The sequence below is a fragment of the Nerophis ophidion genome, linkage group LG06 (assembly GCF_033978795.1).
Source record: "Nerophis ophidion isolate RoL-2023_Sa linkage group LG06, RoL_Noph_v1.0, whole genome shotgun sequence".
Taxonomy (NCBI): Eukaryota; Metazoa; Chordata; class Actinopteri; order Syngnathiformes; family Syngnathidae; genus Nerophis; species Nerophis ophidion.
In genome coordinates, this window is record NC_084616.1 from 32,863,001 (window position 1) to 32,883,236 (window position 20,236).

General features: G+C 40.6%; 1 protein-coding gene across 4 annotated transcripts in view; it reads left to right on the forward strand.

Moving 5' to 3' along the window:
• LOC133554538 (vasopressin V2 receptor-like) overlaps positions 1–20,236 on the forward strand; it is a 71,653-nt gene that overhangs the window by 14,782 nt on the left and 36,635 nt on the right. For all 4 annotated transcript variants that reach the window (XM_061903441.1, XM_061903438.1, XM_061903440.1 and 1 more), the window contains one exon: positions 18,728–19,107. In XM_061903441.1, coding sequence (XP_061759425.1) covers positions 18,730–19,107 — 378 coding nt within the window. In that variant the 5' untranslated portion in view covers positions 18,728–18,729. The remainder of the gene's footprint in view (positions 1–18,727; positions 19,108–20,236) is intronic.

Sequence of the window (20,236 nt, forward strand, 5' to 3'; positions counted from 1 at the left end):
AGTTTGATCCTCTATTAAAGTTACGATAAAAAAATAAATTAGACCTAGATATCCGACCTATATCACCAATTAGATCTGGTCTAAAAAATGTTTTTCAAAGTATACGAAATCATGTATTATGTTTTGCAGTTGATCCTGTTTCACTATAGTCCTAGTCCAAACTTCTTATTTTCACCACACAAAAAGAAAAAGTTATAAATCTGACTTTTCACAATGATAAATGAAAACCAAGTTACTGGATAATAGTAAGAAAAAAGTTAACCTGACTCTCGCCAGATCCTTGTAGTTCGCTGAGCTCTACACAAGGGTCGGAGCTCAAGAGCATTGTAAACTCCTTCAAGATAGCAAAATAAATAATGAACCAAATCAGGATCGCCGGGCGGGATTTCATAGATGTGACGTAGCATCGAAGCAACTGTTTGATTCCAACATCAATAGCTGTACGCAGCGAGGATTCGTTTGCTGACATTGATTCTGCTATTGCAACTATTTTGTCGAATCTATCAAATATTATTTCTTTAAAAGATGAGCAGAGAATGGTGTTGAAGGCATTTATTGGTGGCAAGGATGTTTTGGCTTTTATTCCGACCGAGTTTGGCAAGAGCTTGATTTACCAAATCGCTCCACTGCTGGTGAAGGAAAAGGGACGAGTGCAGAACCCAGTCGGTACTATTGTCTCCCCGCTGATTGATCAGATCCGTAGGGGTTAACCCTAACCCTATACTGACATTGCTGCGTTGTTTCAGTAAAAGTTATCTGACTTTTCGCTCTGTCGTTATCCAATACGTCGGCTGTTCTGTTTTGGGTTTCCCAGCGTCGCTCTCATCAGCGTCACCGGTTGATTTCGATGTGAGTGGTTCAAGTGGTTTATCCAATCACTTACAATGATTTTTTTTACAAGGCCCCGCCTTATGAAATACATCTTGTATTGAGAAGTCCCAGATCCTTGTGTGGAGCTCAGCAAACTACAAGGATCTGGCAAGAGTCAGGTTAAGATTGATTGATTGATGGATTGAGACGTGTGTGCTTAAAGACTGTATCCCTGCAGACTGTATTTATCTATATTGATATATAATATATATATTGTGTTTTTGTATGTTTATTTAATAATTAAAAAAAATCATATATATCTTTTTTTAATTTGTTGTGCGGCCCGGTAACAATCGGTCCGTGTACCGGTACCGAGCCGCGGCCCGGTGGTTGGGGACCACTGCTTTAGACCACACACTGATTAAAATTGACTCAACACCACCCCTGCAGGTTGCAGCCAAGTGGTACACTTCAGTTGCTTAAATAGCTTCAAGAGATGCGATTAATCAACCAATTTATTCCACACATTCAACTTATTTGTTCACAACTATATCATTATAAATCCCGTCTACCATTCAGATCATAAGTTTACATCCAAGACTACAGCAGCTTTTAGTTCAATGTACTAAAGTAAATGATTGGGGAACCTACACTAGAGAGAAAGATTTCTTGAACCAAACTGGGTCAAACCTGACCAAAGGGAAACTAATCGATGCGTTGCCATACACACACAGAGTATGCAAACACACAAGGCAGAGGGGGAAGCAAAGCATCCTCCATCATGTTTGGATTAAAAAGCCCCCGGTGCCTGAACACCTGCTGGTCTACCACCAAAGTCAGTACTGCTTCATGTCAGCTAGTGATTAGCTTTCGATCCAAGTTCAGCCACTTAAAATGTAAATATGCTGTCCTGAAATAGAACAGCATAAGATATGGTGCCAAGTTAGGAGGAACATAAATTTGGGGTTATTAGTCCACCCCATGCATATAATGACAAAGTGCTCAGATGAATTTTTAGAAGAATTCACAGATGATTTTAATCACGTTAACTACCAGGTTTTCTGTAATTTAGTTTGAAATAACTGACTTGAAAGATGATCTCTTGTTTTGTAGTCAATACTTTATTCACTAGCCTCTTCTCCCGACAAAGGCAAAACCCAGTAACCCAATTTTGGTCAAAACTGAGCTGATAATAAATTTGGAGTTCCTAGGTGATATGCTTTACATTAGTGTATGCGATATTGTAATTTGTTCCGTAAGTAAGCTGTTATGCGCATGGCAGGACCTAGCAACTACCACATAACCGCGTGGATGCAACAGAAAAACCTAGTATCTCAAGGGACCGATCGGAGCTTCTTTGTCAGTCGCCTTATTGTCTTTAATGAGACATTTGCACGAATGGGGGCCGACGGTCAACCTGATTATGTGATATTATGGCACGAGGGGATATTTGTAAGATTGGCCCAGGACGTTGCAAGCACCTTCATTAAATGTATTGTTCTTGATTCTTCCCCTTGCATACTCTTTTGGGCAGATAACTGTGGAGGTCAAAATAAAAACTGGATGCTGTACACGGCTCTTGCCCAATGTGCAAACGCAGAATGGGGCCCACCCGAGATTGTGATAAAATATCTGGAGAAAGGGCACACGTTCATGAGAGCAGATTCAATCCTTGGCTCAATCGGCAAGAAAATGAAAGCTCAAGAAACTATCTATACGTTTGATGATTTTGTAGATCTTTGTAAGACAGCATCAAGATAGATTGGTTTTCCTTTGTTTTCTCAAAATCAGCTAGAAGTGAGTTACTAGGTTTTGCCTTTGGACGGGAGTCTTAAGGCCCAAGCTGTTTGTTTACATGCTTTTTTTTATTTCTCTTTGCTATTTGGTCTATTGGACACTAATCAGAATAAAAACTAAGAATTGTCTCTTGATATGATGTACTTAGTCCATAAGTAACAAATGTGTACTTCATGTTTAGTGTCATGCTAATTCTTATTTTTCCCTATTTTTTCCCCAAATTCCATTGTATGTAATACTCTTCTGACACCACCAGATGGCAGTGTAAGTGTCCACATAAGCGGCCATAAGACCCCAATTCAGTAGTGTACACAATTTTGGAAATAAGAGCTAAAAGGTGCTGTCCAAGTATGTGGCCTCTAAGCCTTTAGAGGCTAGGGCAGCACGGTGAAAGAGGGGTTAGTGCGTCTGCCTCACAATACGAAGTTCCTGGGTTCGATCCTGCGCTTGGGATCTTTCTGTGTGGAGTTTGCATGTTCTCCCCGTGACTGCGTGGGTTCCCTACGGGTACTCCGGCTTCCTCCCGCCTCCAAAATCATGCACCTGGGGATAGGTTGATTGGCAACACAAAAAATTGGCCCTAGTGTGTGAATGTGAGTGTGAATGTTGTTTGTCTATCTGTGTTGGCCCTGTGATGAGGTGGCGACTTGTCCAGGGTGTAACCCGCCTTCCGCCCAATTGTAGCTGAGATAGGCACCAGCGCCCCACGTGAGCCCGAAATGGATAAGCAGTAGAAAATGGATGGATGGATGGATTTTATTCACTAGGGCAAACTCAACGCCCGGGGGCCACATCTGGCCCACCAAATAATTTAAGTGGCCAACCAAAATTATTTATTGTGGCCACCAAAAGGCTGGAAATAAAAAAGTACTTTCTGGCTAATTGTATTTGTTCTTTCAATTTTGAAAAATTTGTTGCATGCAGTCGCATATGTTCTACACTTTAATAGTTTCTGGTCACGCAACAAGTGTTCATATCTTTTTGTTTTTCAGTTATCAAAAAGAAATAGCTAACTATAGTCACTGGTCACCTTGACTTAAGATTTCAAAGCAGGTTTTCAGACAAACGTATAAGTAAAACATATACTGGGAATCAAAAACAGTTGCTTATGCAAATTGGGTAACAAGGCTATTATACGTTTGTATACTTATATTATTCACTGTTACAAGCGTGCCTTTTTTTTCAGTGAGGCCTTCGCTAAAAAAAAGTTTGACACACCTGTAATCTAGTGTAGTCTAACTTCTACACTGCCAACTAGCACTAAGATGGGTCCATTTCATGTTTGAATCCATATGGTACCAATTCCCGGTACCTGGGAATCAATATCGCTACTCAACGGTACCAATGTTAGTTTTTCTTTGTTCGTTAATCATCAAGAAATTACATTTTTATAATATATATATATTTTTTTTTCATATTTAACAGTAATGATCACTGTGCTGCCCAGTTGTTATATCTTGTTTTCTTACATTTCTGAGTCTTATTTGCAAGTATTACATAGTAGAATATGCATGCAGTTGCAATTCCAAGATGTTACATGGCAGTAGTGTATAGGCTAGTTAGTGAGTAGTCTTTGCCATTACGTGGCATCTCATCTTTTGTTGCGCTCTAAACACTCTTTATACTACAAGTATTGTACTTACTACACACTTGCTGTTTGATTGTAACATACATTTTAGTTGTAGTTTTCATTACCAAATTTGGAAGTGTAAAAATCTAAAATGCTAATCTTAACCATGTCTATGGCAAATCCAATATATATTAGCATCAACATAGCACATTTTGAAAAATGGGCCTTTACAGAGTGATTTCTATCAGGCATACATGCTTTGTTGGATTTTAAAATTGTAATATTCAGAGGCAAATACTGTTAAGAGATTGTTTGCCCACCAAGTTTGAGCGGAGTGGAGGAACATTTACGAAAGTTCTAAAACATTTTCTTTTTGCCTATTTTCTGCTTATTCGACCACGATTTCTTTTCACTACTACAATTTTGGCAAATAATTATGACATTTATTGCTTTTTGATGATGTATAGATCGGAGGAATTTTACATGGGCGTTCAGACTGCAGTTGCATCAGATACATATCAGATTTATCCACATATTAAAGAGGCCTTGGTCCAATTAGAAAAATGTTGAAATGTACTGTTCACACTGACATGAAAGAATCAGATTCCTGTCACATATGGGCAAAAAATTGGTATGACCTGCAGTCAAATCAAATCCGATATTATGTAGTCGCTCATATTATAAAAAATAAATTAAATAAAAATGAGATGTCTAATGTGAATGCAAACTGACCCAAATGCAGACATGACGTCATGACGTCACAAGTGCTGCAGTGTTTACGAAAGTAAAAATAGCTTCAAATATAGCAGGTCTCACTACTGGTGCATTTGTGGCATTTTTAGCAATTTTGTGCAGTCAAAAGTCAGCATTTTTTTATCTGAATTTTTGTGCGTAGAAGATTAGGAAGGAAGAGGGCAAGCATAGTTTGTGGGACTTTTGCTTCGACATCTGCTCTGAAGACCGCGTGGGAGAGTGGTGGAACTTTTTTATGAGTATCTAAAACACACTATTTTTACCTGTTTTCTACTCTTTTGTCAACTAATAAGTTTGCAACTGACTACTTTAGCAAAAAACGGTGATGCTTATCGCTTTTAGATCTTGTATTTGTCGGATAACTGCGACATAAAGTATCTGATTCATATCCACATGCAAGAGAGGCCTAGGTCGGATCAGGGGCGTCGCCAGACATATTTCAGTGGGGCACGTGCCCCACTGTTGATCTGCAGTGCCCCAGTAAAAATTTCACCAATAAAAAAAAAAACGCTTCAGAATTTTAAGTCTACATAACATAGACAACAGCGCACATACTACTTAGTATGGTAATTGATTGCTACTGTATTCACTCCACTAACAATGAGCACATGGCTAATTAATATGGTAATTTATTCACGTGTGGATCAGACTTCGGTTGAGAGAGAGAGTGAGAGATAGAGAAAGAGAGTGAGAGATAGAGAGAGAAGAGAGAGAGAGAGAGAGAGAGAGAGAGAGAGAGAGAGAGAGAGAGAGAGAGAGAGAGGATGAGAATCACTGCGAGAGGCAGGTAACGTTAGCCAACAACAATTTGTTAATTACATTATTTTGATTTTGATTTGACTCAAACTCTAACTCCTAGATCGATATCAGACAGTTATTCGCCCGCAGCAATGAAGAAGAAGCGAGGAATGAGAGATGTAAGTGAAGTCCTAGGTTATTGTCTGCTGGTTCTGCATCAATGATGATTTGGAGTAAGCATGTGTGAGTTGAGTGCTTCTCAAATGGTTTATCTTCAGGAAGAAAAACATTTTTCCATATCAAGTCGTGAGCCAATTTTTAAATCATTCAAGTTTATTTCACAGAAAAATAGCACAGTAGACTCGTCTTGTTAATCGGTGCGACTTTGACTAAAATAATCTTGTTTTGTCACCAGAAAAATGGCTACAGCTAAAGCATCTGGTTTTGTTTCCAGAAAAAATAGTAACATATCTGTATTTGTTTTCAGAAAGATGGCTACAAATATCGGGTTTTGTTGCCCCATTTAGATTTTTTGAAAATATATTTCAATGTCTGTCCTGAGTCCTCCTCCAACTTGTTAGTCGGTTTGCCTTTTGCTAAAATACTCACTAATAGTCACTAGAAAAAAGGCTGAAATAATCTGGTTTTGTTGCCACAATTTGATTTTTTTCTCCCTAAACTTTTTTTTTTCATGCACACATCTGACTGAAAATGACACACAATCCACTTTTATGTCACGACCCAGCAGTTGGGAACCACTGGTCAACTGTATAACAGTTACTGCAATATTTCCATGTCTGTCCAGAGTGATTGACCACTTTGCAAAAATGAAAACGAGACGTTCAAGTTTACTTCTCAGAAAATGATTCCCTGAACAGACACACAACAGTTGTTCATTTATTCTACTACTGTGGCTTTATTGTTTTGTGTATATTTTACAGTTTTGTGTATCTGAAATAGGATTAGCCACATTGCCAGAAATGGAAATTAAATAATATAAAAGAACCCAGAGATTTAGGGGTGCTTTATTTTTTGTTTTACTTTTGTAGATGTTAAATTTGCAGATGATTACTGCAATATATATTTAAAAAAGAATGATTGCTCTTCCTTTTTGCTTTTACCAGTAGCAGTTCAGAAGTCTGGAGTAAAAAAGTGCACATGTAGGTCAAATGCATTAGTTAATTTCAGGTGGTTAATCAAAGATCCATACAACATAATCTGATATGATTTCATAGTTTAAAGCACTATTTATGTATTTTTATGATAAATAAGTGCTAAAAATGTTTTTGCTTGCGCGCTTTGCACGCTCACTTGAATTATTTGTGCCCCAGGTGTGCCCCAGTACAGTATTAGGTCTAGTGACGCCCCTGGGTCGGATTTGAAATAATCCGAACTGTACTGTTCACGTTGACAATAAAAATTAGGATACAGGTCACATATGGGCAAAAAAATTGAAATTGACCTGCAGTGTGAACAAGGCATAAAAGTACCGAATGCAGTACTCATCCATAGCTAGCATTCATTGTTTTTTAGATTTTCTGCATTTTTTGTTTGCCCTTGATCGTTTCTTCTTTCTCATTCCCCATAGGATTTAAAAATGAGTTACTCACCCTCATGGTGTTTGCCTGTGTATAGCTGTCGGATGACATCATGTTTAGGGCTTTTGACCAACATGTGCACATAACATAAAAACTAGGTAAACGAACATGCTGAAAGATGTACTGTATTTTCTTGTGCACCTTACTGTAACTAGCTGTTTCAGTCCACCCCGAGGGGATTTTATCGTTTGTGGGGAGGCAGTGTTGAATGGTGTGGACATGAAAATGAATGGCTATGCAAAGGTTTGCCTCTGGAGTGGAACAAGCGGGATGCGTGGACTCTCTAATTCAGTGTTTTTCAACCTTTTCTGAGCCAAGGCACATTTTTTTTTCATTGAAAACTTCTGAGACACACCACCAGCAGAAAACATGAAAAAAATGTAACTCAGTAGCCGATGTTCGACAGTAAAAAGTCATTCTCGCAATTGTTGGATATGAATTCAAACCATAACCAAGCATGCATCACTATAGCTTTTGTCTCAAAGTAGGTGTACTGTCACAACCTGTCACATCACACCGTGACTTATTTAGACTTTTTTGCTCTTTTCCTGTGTGTAGTGTTTTAGGTCTTGTCTTGCGCTTCTATTTTGGTGGCTTTTCCTGTTTTGTTGGTATTTTCCTGTAGCAGTTTTATGTCTTCCCTGAACGCCCCGCACTTTTAGCAATCAAGAATATTTCAGTTTTGTGGACGCTATCCTTCTTTATGGGGACATTGTTGATTGTCATGTTATGTACGGACGTACTTTGTGGACGCCGTCTCTGCTCCACCCACTGTAAGTCTTTGCTGTCGTCCAGCATTCTGTTTTTGTTTACTTTGTAGCCAGTTTAGTTTTAGTTTCGTTCTGCATAGCCATCCCTAAGCTTCAATGCCTTTTCTTAGCGGCACTCGCCTTTTGTTTATTTTCGGTTTAAGCATTAGATACCTTTTGACCTGCACAATGTCGTCTGCATATAGTGATCAGGACAAACCATGTTCTCGACATCCATAAATTGTCAAGACGTGGATTATGGTGTGGTTCGTTTTCCCGTGGTGCAAATCGACTGGACCGGACATGGCGTGAAGGTACTGACATCTTTTAATTAAATCACTCAAAAAGTATTACAAAAAACAAAGGGTATAAACAAATGGCGCGATCAGCGGAGGTACAAAACTTGGCTATGAAAACAAAACTATTACTACAACCTAAACTATGGACATAAAACAAAACTTGCAAACTATGTCATGAATAACGAAAACTTATTTGGAACGAGAAAGGAGCATGGATCATCGGCATGGATAACACGGGTGTTGTCGCCAGGCTGACTCCTTGGCAACTACAGGCTTAAGTAGGGCTGTGGTGATTAACAGGTGCATGAATCCAAGTGAATCAGGTGCATGACATGACAGGTGAAAACTAATGAGTTGACATGGTGACAAAAACAAACAAGAGTGCAGAAGGAGTTCAAAACCAAACAGAACATGACCACAAAACATGACATAAATCAATTAGCTACCTACTGCCACCTAATGATATGGAAGAGTATTACATGGTTACTCTGACGAGTTCGAGACAGCACCAACACTCAACAACAACGGCACATTTGCATATTATAATTACTGGTTTGCAAAAAATATTTTTAACCCAAATAGGTGAAAATACATATTCTCCCACAGCACACCAGACTGTATCTCACAGTGGTTGAAAAACACTGCTCTAATCAATCTGAGTGAAAGGCTTAAAGTAAAGACGGTATCCAGTTTAGCGCACTAATGACTAAAAGCAATGTTTGCCGTCCATCCAGTTTGAAGAATAATTTGTTTGTTACATCAAGTTGATAGGACAGATGGCAACAACATGCTGTGCTTGGGTTAGCAAAGACAGCAAAGGAAGTCAAGGAAAAAGGAACTTGTTTGGTTCTGCAGACAAAATAACATTGTGCTCAGAGAATAGAACATGGAAGACTTTTTAATCTTAACAACTTCAGTTGACCTTTTGAGCAATTTGAAAAGACTAGATGTATTGGATGCATACAAATGAGCGTATGGAAAAGAGTAGACAGTCCGAAAGGGTCTTACACCATTATAGCTCACCTCTTATTAGGTCATTACATGAAAACATACTGTATTCTACAATCACCTTCTCTAATTTAGTTCTAGTGAATGGGTGATGGAGCAATAATTTCATCAGTGAATTACACGATGGAGCAATCATTTCATCAGTGAATTACACCTTATCTGCTTCGATTCAAAATTAGTCACATGGTCAACCACAGATAATAAGATGGTATAGAAAGTATAACGAGCTGCAGCAGCACAAAGAATCCTCTCATACTGTAATTACAGAGAAGGGAGAAAGACTCTCGGGTTCCAACAAAGAGAGGCAAGGAGATATTTTGATGGAAAAAAAGACCACATTTTCCCAAAACTTAATTAAAAAAAGGTAAATAAGGAAAAAAAGGTAAAAGGAAGTCCTCAGATCATTATATACTGTATATTTGTATGAAGGCATGATCGGCTGCCCTAAAAAACCCAAGCGAGCTGAAAGTTGTCGTTGTGTGCAATTTGGACAAATATAGTTAGAGCTAATCACTGGTCATGTGGAGGAAAGTTGAATCAAGTTCTTTACGGAATCTCTACCTCTCACGCATGCTTCCGCCTGACTGGTGCTGTCCAGCTGGCATGGCTTGTCATGCATTCATTGCAACGCATTCCTCCGTGAAAGCCAGCATGTAACACTTGACAATATGTCATGCAGCGCTATTACCAGCTAATTGGCCAGCGGGTCTCGGTGGAGTTTCGAGAACCTCTCCCTCCCAACACTGCATGTTTGCATAATACCATTACTACACTTATACCTGTCTATTTTTAGTCAAGGGAGATATTTGGAAACGCTCATTCAATGTAACACTTACATACCAAACCTGTCTTCGCATGTTGTAAATCTATGCGGTGTCATTCAAAACACTGTGGGAGACAGTGGGCTCCATAGACTGCACACCTGTCTAGATTTAATATCATCCTTACAACTTTATAGTGTTTGTTGAAAAAACGATTTTAGATGTGAATGTCTTTATAACATTAACTCTGACATAAAAAAGTTACTAAGGACCTTGTACAACACGCTTAAAATAAACAAGCCTTTAATGTCTGCAATTTTTTTTTACAGAATCCATTTATGCTGTGTGCACACCATGCGACTTCTGCCAAATAGTTCTAGATCTACGATTCGTACCAAGTTTCTCCTTCGTGGATATTTGCGACAACAGTATTACACCACAACAAAACAAACTAATATCAGGGTTCACCCTGATATTACATTAACATGAGGACAGCAAAACACGTTTTGTAAAAAGTTATTCGCTCATAAATTTACACAAACTATTCCACTACCCCAGGGGTTGGCAACCCAAAACGTTGAAAGAGCTATATTGGACCAAAAATTCAAAAAAACAAATCTATCTGGAGCAGCAAAAAATGAAAAGCTGTGTATTTTAGTTGAGTTTTTGTTAGTTTATTTTATTTGTTATTATTTCTTTGGTTAGTGGTCAAAAAAATAAACAAACAGTTTTCCATAAACAAACAGTTGTACATTCATAAATTGAAAATGTTGTAGACCGAAAGGGTTTAGGTTGAAGTTGAACACGTATTGCGCGCCTATCCCTATAAACAATGTCAAATACAAGATGAGCTTCCTAAATATGTGACATTTCCTTTGCACAACATACTATAAATACATCTTGTACACAACATAAACACTGTTCACATATATAAACAGTAAAGACATGTGAAATATCCTTGTACACGTGTTAGTTAAACCATTGTACCAAATACATACTACATACAAACACTTATACTCCCATTGTTATTCATATCCCACATTTAGTTTGTAATTAACATCGACCGTAGTATTAACTACTGTGTTGATTAAAGAGTGATATATTTTTCCAAGACATTGATCTTAAAGTGTTTTTTAAATGTGTGAATGGAACTGCAACATTTTAAGGATATAAGTGTTATAATGAAGGCAACACATGACGTAAGCTATAATAGCCAACTATCAAAATGACTGTGTCGCAGACTCAAGCTAATCTTCAGAAATGAAATAAAATCAATATAAATATTGAAATTGAATATTTATTCTACACATTTTTACAAAATTAGAAACCATTAATAAATCAGAGGATACTCAGAAGGTGAGATAACTTCTGGAAATTACTGGCTTTCAATGGCCAAAGGTATAGATGTGTGTGTTCAAGTTGAAGAAAATGGCAGGCTATCTTCTTTTAATAGATTTATTACAATCTTTGGCAAGTTAGGTAACGTTTGCTGTGGTCTGGAACAACATGGCACACAAATCACTATCTGAAATGCAGCCAATATTACACACAGATAATGTGTCGTGAGACATGCAAAACTAAATTATATACAAATAGGATAAAAGTAAAGGATATTAAAGGAGCTCATATATACCTACGCCAACGGCAGGTGAAAATCATAAGTCACCATGGCAACCAAATTGCACCAAAAAACAGGAACTAATGCTGTTTAAAACAACAGAAAATAACAAAAACATAATCCAAACCACCGAACATGACATGTACTTTGAATCAAACTGTATTCATCGGAAGTTCCATAAGCCAAGCAGATAAATTTACAGTATATTTTATAATTGCTGATGCATTAGTCCAGCCCCTTAAAAGGGGCTGGACTAACTCTCTTCTACTCAGGCGTGGCCGGCAGTGAGAGGCGACCGGCTGGGGTGGCAATTCTTGTTGCCCCCCGGCTCAAATCTTGCACGTTGGAGTTCAACCCAGTGGACAAAAGGGTAGCCTCCCTCCGCCTTCGGGTGGGGGGACGGGTCCTGACTGTTTGTGCTTACGCACCAAGCAACAGTTCAGAATACCCACCCTTTTTGGGTACACTCGAGGGACTACTGGAGAGTGCTCCCTCGGGTGATTCCCTTGTTCTGCTGGGGGACTTCAACGCTCATATAGGCAACGACAGTGAAACCTGGAGAGGCGTGATTGGGAAGAGTGGCCGCCCGGATCTGAACCCGAGTGGTGTTTTGTTATTGGACTTTTGTGTTCGTCACAGATTTTCCATAACAAACACCATGTTTAAACATAAGGTTGTCCATATATGCACTTGGCACCAGGACACCCTAGGTAGCAGTTCCATGATCAACTTTGAAGTTGTGTCATCGGATTTGCGGCCTCATGTTTTGGACACTCGGGTGAGGAGAGAGGCGGAGCTTTTTACCGATCACCACCTAGTGGTGAGTTGGCTGCGATGGTGGGGGAGGATGCCAGACAGACCTGGCAGGCACAAACGCATTGTGAGGGTTTGCTGGGAACGTCTGGCAGAGTCTCCTGTCAGAGAAAGTTTCAATTCCCACCTCCGGAAGAACTTTGAACATGTCACGAGGGAGGTGCTGGACATTGAGTCCGAGTGGACCATGTTCCGCAACTCTATTGTCGAGGCGGCCGATTGGAGCTGTGGCCGCAAGGTAGTTGGTGCCTGTCGAATCCTCGAACCCATTGGTGGACACCGGCGGTGAGGGATGACGTCAAGCTGAAGAAGGAGTCCTATCTGGTTCTTTTGGCTAATAGGACTCCAGACAGCTACCGACAGGCCAAGCAGTGTGCAGCTTCAGCGGTCGCGGAGGCAAAAACTCGGACATGGGAGGAGTTCGGGGAAGCCATGGAAAACGACTTCTGGACAGTTTCGAAGCGATTCTGGACCACCATCTGCCGCCTCAGGAAGGGAAAGCAGTACACGGTCAACGCCGTGTATGGTGCGGATGGTGTTCTGCTGACCTCAACTGCGGATGTTGTGGATAGGTGGAAGGAATACTTCAAAGACTTCCTCAATCCCACAAACACATCTTCCTACGAGGAGGCAGTGCCTGGGGAATCTGTGTTGGGCTCTCCTATTTCTGGGGCTGAGGTTGCTGAGGTAGTTAAAAAGCTCCTCGGTGGCAAGGCCACAGGGGTGGATGAGTTCCTTAAGGCTCTGGATGATGTGGGGCTGTCTTGGTTGACAAGACTCTGCAGCATCACATGGACAAACAGGGACGGTACCTCTGGATTGGCAGACCGGGGTGGTGGTTCCTCTCTTTAAGAAGGGGGACTGGAGGGTGTGTTCCAACTATCGTGGGATCACACTCCTCAGCCTTCCCAGTAAGGTCTATGCAGGGGTACTGGAGAGGAGGCTGCGCCAGATAGTCGATTCTCGGATTCAGGAGGAATAGTGTGGTTTTCGTCCTGGTCGTGGAACTGTGGACCAGCTCTATACTCTCGGCAGGGTTCTTGAGGGTGCATGGGAGTTTGCCCAACCAGTATACATGTGCTTTGTGGACTTGGAGAAGGCATTCGACCGTGTCCCTCGGGAAGTCCTGTGGGGAGTGCAAAGAGAGTATGGGGTATCGGACTGTCTTATTGTGGCGGTCCGCTTCCTGTACGATCAGTGTCAGAGCTTGGTCCGCATTGCCGGCAGTAAGTCGGACACGTTTCCAGTGAGGGTTGGACTCTGCCAAGGCTGCCCTTTGTCACCGATTCTGTTCATAACTTTTATGGAAAGAATTTCTAGGCGCAGTCAAGGCGTTGAGGGGTTCTGGTTTGGTGGCCGCGGGATTAGGTCTCTGCTTTTTGCAGATGATGTGGTCCTGATGGCTTCATCTGGCCAGGATCTTCAGCTCTCACGGGATCGTGTGAAGCGACCGGAATGAGAATCAGCACCTTCAAGTCCGAGTCCATGGTTCTCTCCCGAAAAAGGGTGGAGTGCCATCTCCGGGTTGGGGAGGAGACCCTGCCCCAAGTGGAGGAGTTCAAGTACCTAGGAATCTTGTTCACGAGTGAGGGAAGAGTGGATCGTGAGATTGACAGGCGGATCGGTGCGGCGTCTTCAGTAATGCGGACGTTGTACCGATCCGTTGTGCTTAAGAAGAAGCTGAGCCGGAAGTCAAAGCTCTCAATTTACCGGTCGATCTACGTTCCCATCCTCACCTATGGTCATGAGCTATGGGTCATGACCGAAAGGATAAGATCACAGGTACAAGCGGCCGAAATGAGTTTCCTCCGCCGTGTGGCGGGGTTCTCCCTTAGCGATAAGGTGAGAAGCCCCGGCACCCGGGAGGAACTCAAAGTAAAGCCGCTGCTCCTCCACATTGAGAGGAGCCAGATGAGGTGGTTTGGGCATCTGGTCAAGATGCCACCCGAACGCCTCCCGAGGGAGGTGTTTAGGGCACGTCCAACCGGTAGGAGGCCACGGGGAAGACCCAGGACACGTTGGGAAGACTATGTCTCCCGGCTGGCCTGGGAACGCCTCGGGATCCCCCGGGAAGAGCTAGACGAAGTGGCTGGGGAGAGAGAAGGCTGGGCTTCCCTGCGTAGGCTGCTGCCCCCGCGACCCGACCTCGGATAAGCGGAAGAAGATGGATGGATGGATGGATGGCGTTATAATTTATGTTTGAATGCGCCAGAAAATAACCCGTTTTGTATACTGTTACATCCTAATGCTCAGTAGGATGTAAATGTGGTCCTGTATAGTATTTCTCCAGCAATGATCATGTGGTGACACAAATTATGGTATTTTGAGAGGTAATCATTGAAGTCAAAAGATCACTGAAGGCCTAGGTGGTAAACACACGGCCCGCCACTGATTTAGAGGCATCCAAAACTGAATGCGATCTTACGTCTAATGCGTAAACCTCATGATTTTAAGCTTTTCCATTGTTCAACATGAGCATCCAACATTTTGACAACATTTATAAGACAAAAAAGAGGAAAATCCTCCTAGGTCTAATCGAAAAAAGGTTAATCCAAATTTAGCCGCCAACTCCTGTCTTATTTCCATTGCCAACATTCACCTCATCCGGACTGTTTTCCTCTCCGAACCTTTTTCCGCAATATCTTCATCACCTTCGTCCGTTTCTCCTCCAGGACTTTCTTCCGTGTGCAACTTTGTTGGACCAAGACTGCGCTCAGCCTCCCATGGCTCTGTTCCTCAAATTGTCATGTCATTCCTCTATGACTTTCAACTTATTTATAAGCAAAGAAAAACAAACATTACAATTTATTGAGCTCAAGAGTGACATGAAGAAGGGAGAAAAATGACAGGATGTATGCAAGAGAGGGATGGAGAGGGGGAACAAAAACAAGGGAAAAACAGGAATGAACGGGAGTAAGCCTGGTATGACAGGGGAGGTGAAGGAGTAAAAATGGAGGGATGGAGGGCAAATCTGTTTAATCAACCTTGAGAAAGTATGAAAGAGAAAATAAACCATGCTGGACTTGCGGCAAGCAGATGAGGATAATCTGAGTGGTGGACAAACACACACACTTTGGGCTTATTAAAAACTTGAGACGTAATAATATTCACATGACAGCGTGATCCATACCCTCTGGCCTTTTGCGTCTGTCCGTCAAATTAGATAAAGACAAGGCTGCAATCAAATTCTGAAGACACAATTAATGAGGGAATCTGCCAGGCCTTTGGAAAAGTAGACATGACGCTATTAATCATTCAAAATAAATCCACAGCATGTTGATAGAATTGTCTGAAGAAGAAAAAAAAAGAGCACTAAATTACAGTCTCACGACCTCGCAGCAGCTTATTTTCCACGTTCACAGATAGGATTGTACTAATACTCGTATTAATAAAGCACCGCAATGCTAATTAATTTAAAAAGGTACTATACTGCCTGTGAAAAATACCATTACTGTTATTTCATGCGCCTGATGGCATCGGGACCATATTTGCCAACCCTCCCGAATTTTCCGGGAGACTCCCGAATTTCAGTGCCTCTACCGAAAATCTCCTGGGACAACCATTCTCCTGAATTTCTCCCGATTTCCATCCGGACCTGAGTGAGGACAGCCTGTCGTCACGTCTGCCAGTCACGTTATAACATCTATGGCTTTTGGAGCTCAGTGCGCAACTGCACACACAACAAGAAGGAGACTATTATATATATTTCTCCATTATCCATAGCTTTATCTATAACCCATAAAGTAGGCAGGCATGGAGCTATTTCTCACCGTGTGTTTATTACAGGCAGCACGTTAATACACTGACACACAAAATCTGGATTCCCAACATGCATTGCTTCAAAACTACGGCAAGTAGTATTGTCCAAAAACATAACAGAAAAGCAGAAGAATGGAGAAGAGACAGTCGTGGCGACGACAAGTAAGAAGAAGAAGTACGCTTGGAAGTTCCAAAATGATTGGAAACAAGAATTTCAGTTCACCCAGGACAGCTCAAAGGTGAAGGGGTATGCTAGGGAGAGATGGAGGATTCCAGACTCTGGTGCATTTGATGAAGGCACTTTTGTGCGTGCCACACAGCAATGCATCGCATGGTTAGAAAGATAGTGACATAGGATAGAACGAAGATGGACAATTCAACCCTAAACTCACTCCTTTCTTGCAAATTACATTTTACAGATGCTGCCCATACCTATGCTCCTTCAAAGGCTGTGCTACTGCCTGCAAAGAATTGCATTTTCAAATACAACAATGAGTAGAGGAGTGTAACGTGTGTGTATTTGTGTAAATAAATGAACACTGAAATTAAAGTATTTATTTTATATATATAAGAAATACTTGAATTTCAGTGAATTGTAGCTGTAAATATACTCCTCCTCCCTTAAAACCGCCCCGCCCAATCTCCAGAATTCGGAGGTCTCAAGGTTGGCAAGTATGATCGGGACGCATGACCCGAGTCAACACTCACACAGACCACTTGCAAGCGGAAACAGCGTGGAGAAAAAAGAGGGAGAATAGACATATTTTGACTTTAAAACTAATGATAAGGGCAAAGCTATGAACACTGAAGCGGAGCTCTGCAAGCGGTGCTTTAAAAACTAGGAGCTAGTAGTCCACAGTATCTTAGCTGCTTCTAAAACTCTAATCCTCGCCTCCATGGCGACAAATAAAGTAAGTTTCTTACAAGTATCATCTCTGCAAGATGAGGAATTGCTAAACATGCTCTCTACACACCGCAGGTGGATACAAAAGGTAACTGCGCTCCTGAATGTAAACAAATGGGTGGATATCGACTCTAACAATACCAAGTAAAAGAGCCGTTGATATTACAGTTGATACTACAATAATTATATCAATATTTGATGTAACTATAATGACATCGATATTTGATACTACAATAATTACATTTAAATGTTTTGTTATTTTTTACTTGTTTTTAAATTAAGGAAATACGTAACCGGAAACAGGACAACTTTAATTATGACTAATCTATGACCCTGTAACTACTTGGTCTTGGATTGATACCAAAATGTGTAGTGTCACCTGAAACGTATGTAAGTATCCAAACAGAATAATAAGTGCTAATTACATTATAACAAAAGTGTATATAGAACATACAGTATGAAAACAGAAAGTAACTAGATATTACCAGTAAATGAACAAATAGAGTAATAATCCATTTCTACACGGCAAAAAGTCAGCGTTCAAAAACAAGGGGGGAAAAAAAATAAAAAATTAGGGGTATTTTATTTGAACGAAGCAAAATTATCTGCCAATAGAACAAGAAAATTGGGGTTGTCAAGACTTTCCAAAATAAGTAAAATTAGCTAACCTCAATCAACCCAAAAATACCTTCAAATAAGTATATTCTCACTAATAACAAGTGCACTTTTCTCGGTAGAAAAAAAAAAGAGACCTTTTTGCTCAATATGTTGAAAAATATACTTAAATTAAGTAAATGGTAGTGCCATTACCTTGACATCATGATATGCGCTCGGCATCGTGATTTTTTTTTTTTCATGCTTGAAGTAAGAAATTACTTTTTTAAAAAGTAGTTTTACACTTGTGAGTGTTAATGACACAGCTTTAAAACAGTTGATATTCTAGTTTCTAGCATGTTTTACTTAATATAGGTCATAAAATCTCAGCAACAAGCTGTAATATCTTACTGAGATCATTTCAGACCAAAACCCTTAAAAATAAGTAAAACACTAACACAAAACCTGCTTAGTGAGAAGAATTATCTTATCGGACAGAAAATAAGCAAATATCACCCTTATTTAAGATATTTAATCTTACTTAGATTTCAGTTTTTGCAGTGTACCGCTTCTCCCTCATAATTTTGCCAAAATAATACAATGATAAATGACACAATATGTTACTGCATACATCAGCAGCCAAATTAGGAGCCTTTGTAACCTGTTTACTTCCCAAATACTAAAAGAAAAGTTGTCTGGTGTGTTCATTATGTTATTGAATGCCAAAATTGTTCTTTGATTGCAAAAGAAACATATGTTTAATGTATCATAACATTTTGTTTTAGAATAAAGCCAATACTGATTTTTCTTTTTGTGGTCCCCTTTATTTTGAAAAGTATTGAAAAGTACCTAAATACATGTTCACACCAATACCAAAATGTCGAGACAACCCTACTCACAGACAACTTGAGATGTTGTTATCCTCCAGACATGACCATGTTTTTTTTGTCTGACAGGAATGGTAAGCATCGGCATGGAAACGGACTGGGATGCTCCAGCCCTCTCTTCTCTGGTCGTGACGGGAAGAAACAACCACTCTGCTCCATCTTTGCTTGAATTCAACTACCCCAATGGCTCCCACAGTGGAGGATCCTTCTTCGGGATCTTTCCAGACAATAGCTCGAACACCACTGCTCACCCGCTACCCCCGCCCCGGGTGAGGGATCAGGGCCTGGCCCAGATGGAGATCGCTGTGCTGGGAGTGGTGCTGGCTCTTACCACCCTGGGGAACAGCTTTGTGCTGTGGGTGCTGCTCAGGAGGAGGAAGCACAACGCGCCCATGCATGTGTTCATGGTCAACTTGTGTGTGGCTGACCTGGTGGTGGCCTTCTTTCAGGTCAGTTCTTGGCTTCTTGACACCAGTACTTGGCAGAGGTGGGTAGAGTAGCCAGAAATTGTACTCAAGTAAGAGTACTGTTACTTTAGAGATTTATTACTCAAGTAAAAGTAAGGAGTAGTCACCCAAATATTTACTTGAGTAAAAGTAAAAAGTATGTTGTGAAAAAACTACTCAAGTACTGAGTAGTTGATGAGTAACCTGTTCGTTTAATGATTACGGCAACAAATAATGCACAAAAACATAAAAATAGCAACGAGCAAATTCAGAGCCAGGAATATCTCTTAAGCAACTAAAACAATATTGTATATTAAATAATAGTACATTAAAATAAAAAAATACTAGGGCACATTGAGCCACAATAACTTAACAGCACCATAGGCTCAGTAGGCATTCAGTGATTGATTGATTGAAACTTGTATTAGTAGATTTCACAGTACAGTACATATTCTGTACAATTGACCACTTAATGGTAACACCCCAATAAGTTTTTCAACGTTAATCAATTACTTAATAAATGACCAAGTCGAGGTGATCTACCTCTTATATACATATACATACACACATGTGTATATATATATATATATATTAGGGGTGGGAAAATTAGTGCGTTAATTACGAGTTAACTCATCAATCTATTAACGCCGACAATTATTTTATCGCACATTTGCGTATGTTGTTTACATGCTTTTATTTTGTTAACGCCTTTTCTTAACAAGATGGCGTCGCCCGGATAAGCTTCGGCTTCGAGGGGCTCTTGGTAAAGATGGAACATTTGGCAAAAATACCGGACAATTCTGCATATTTCATGGCTGGCTTACAGCGTGGTCACTCCGGGATCACTTACGACCGCCAGACAATTCTGAATGTGGATAGATCGGGCCGTTTTGGACTGAATGACGCGTGCTTGCTAGACCGGCTAGCTAGCGTGGGAATACTTTGCCGGCTACATCCAGCGGCCTGTGAAGCAGCGGAGTAAATGTGTTGTCTGTCTATTTATCAATAATGCAGACGAGGAGTGTTGGCTGAGTTCTTAACGTTTGCTTTCAGAGCGTGCATATCACAACATACAAGATGCCGTCATGGCGACACAACTTATACCGGGCTACCGCACATGCTCATCACTCCT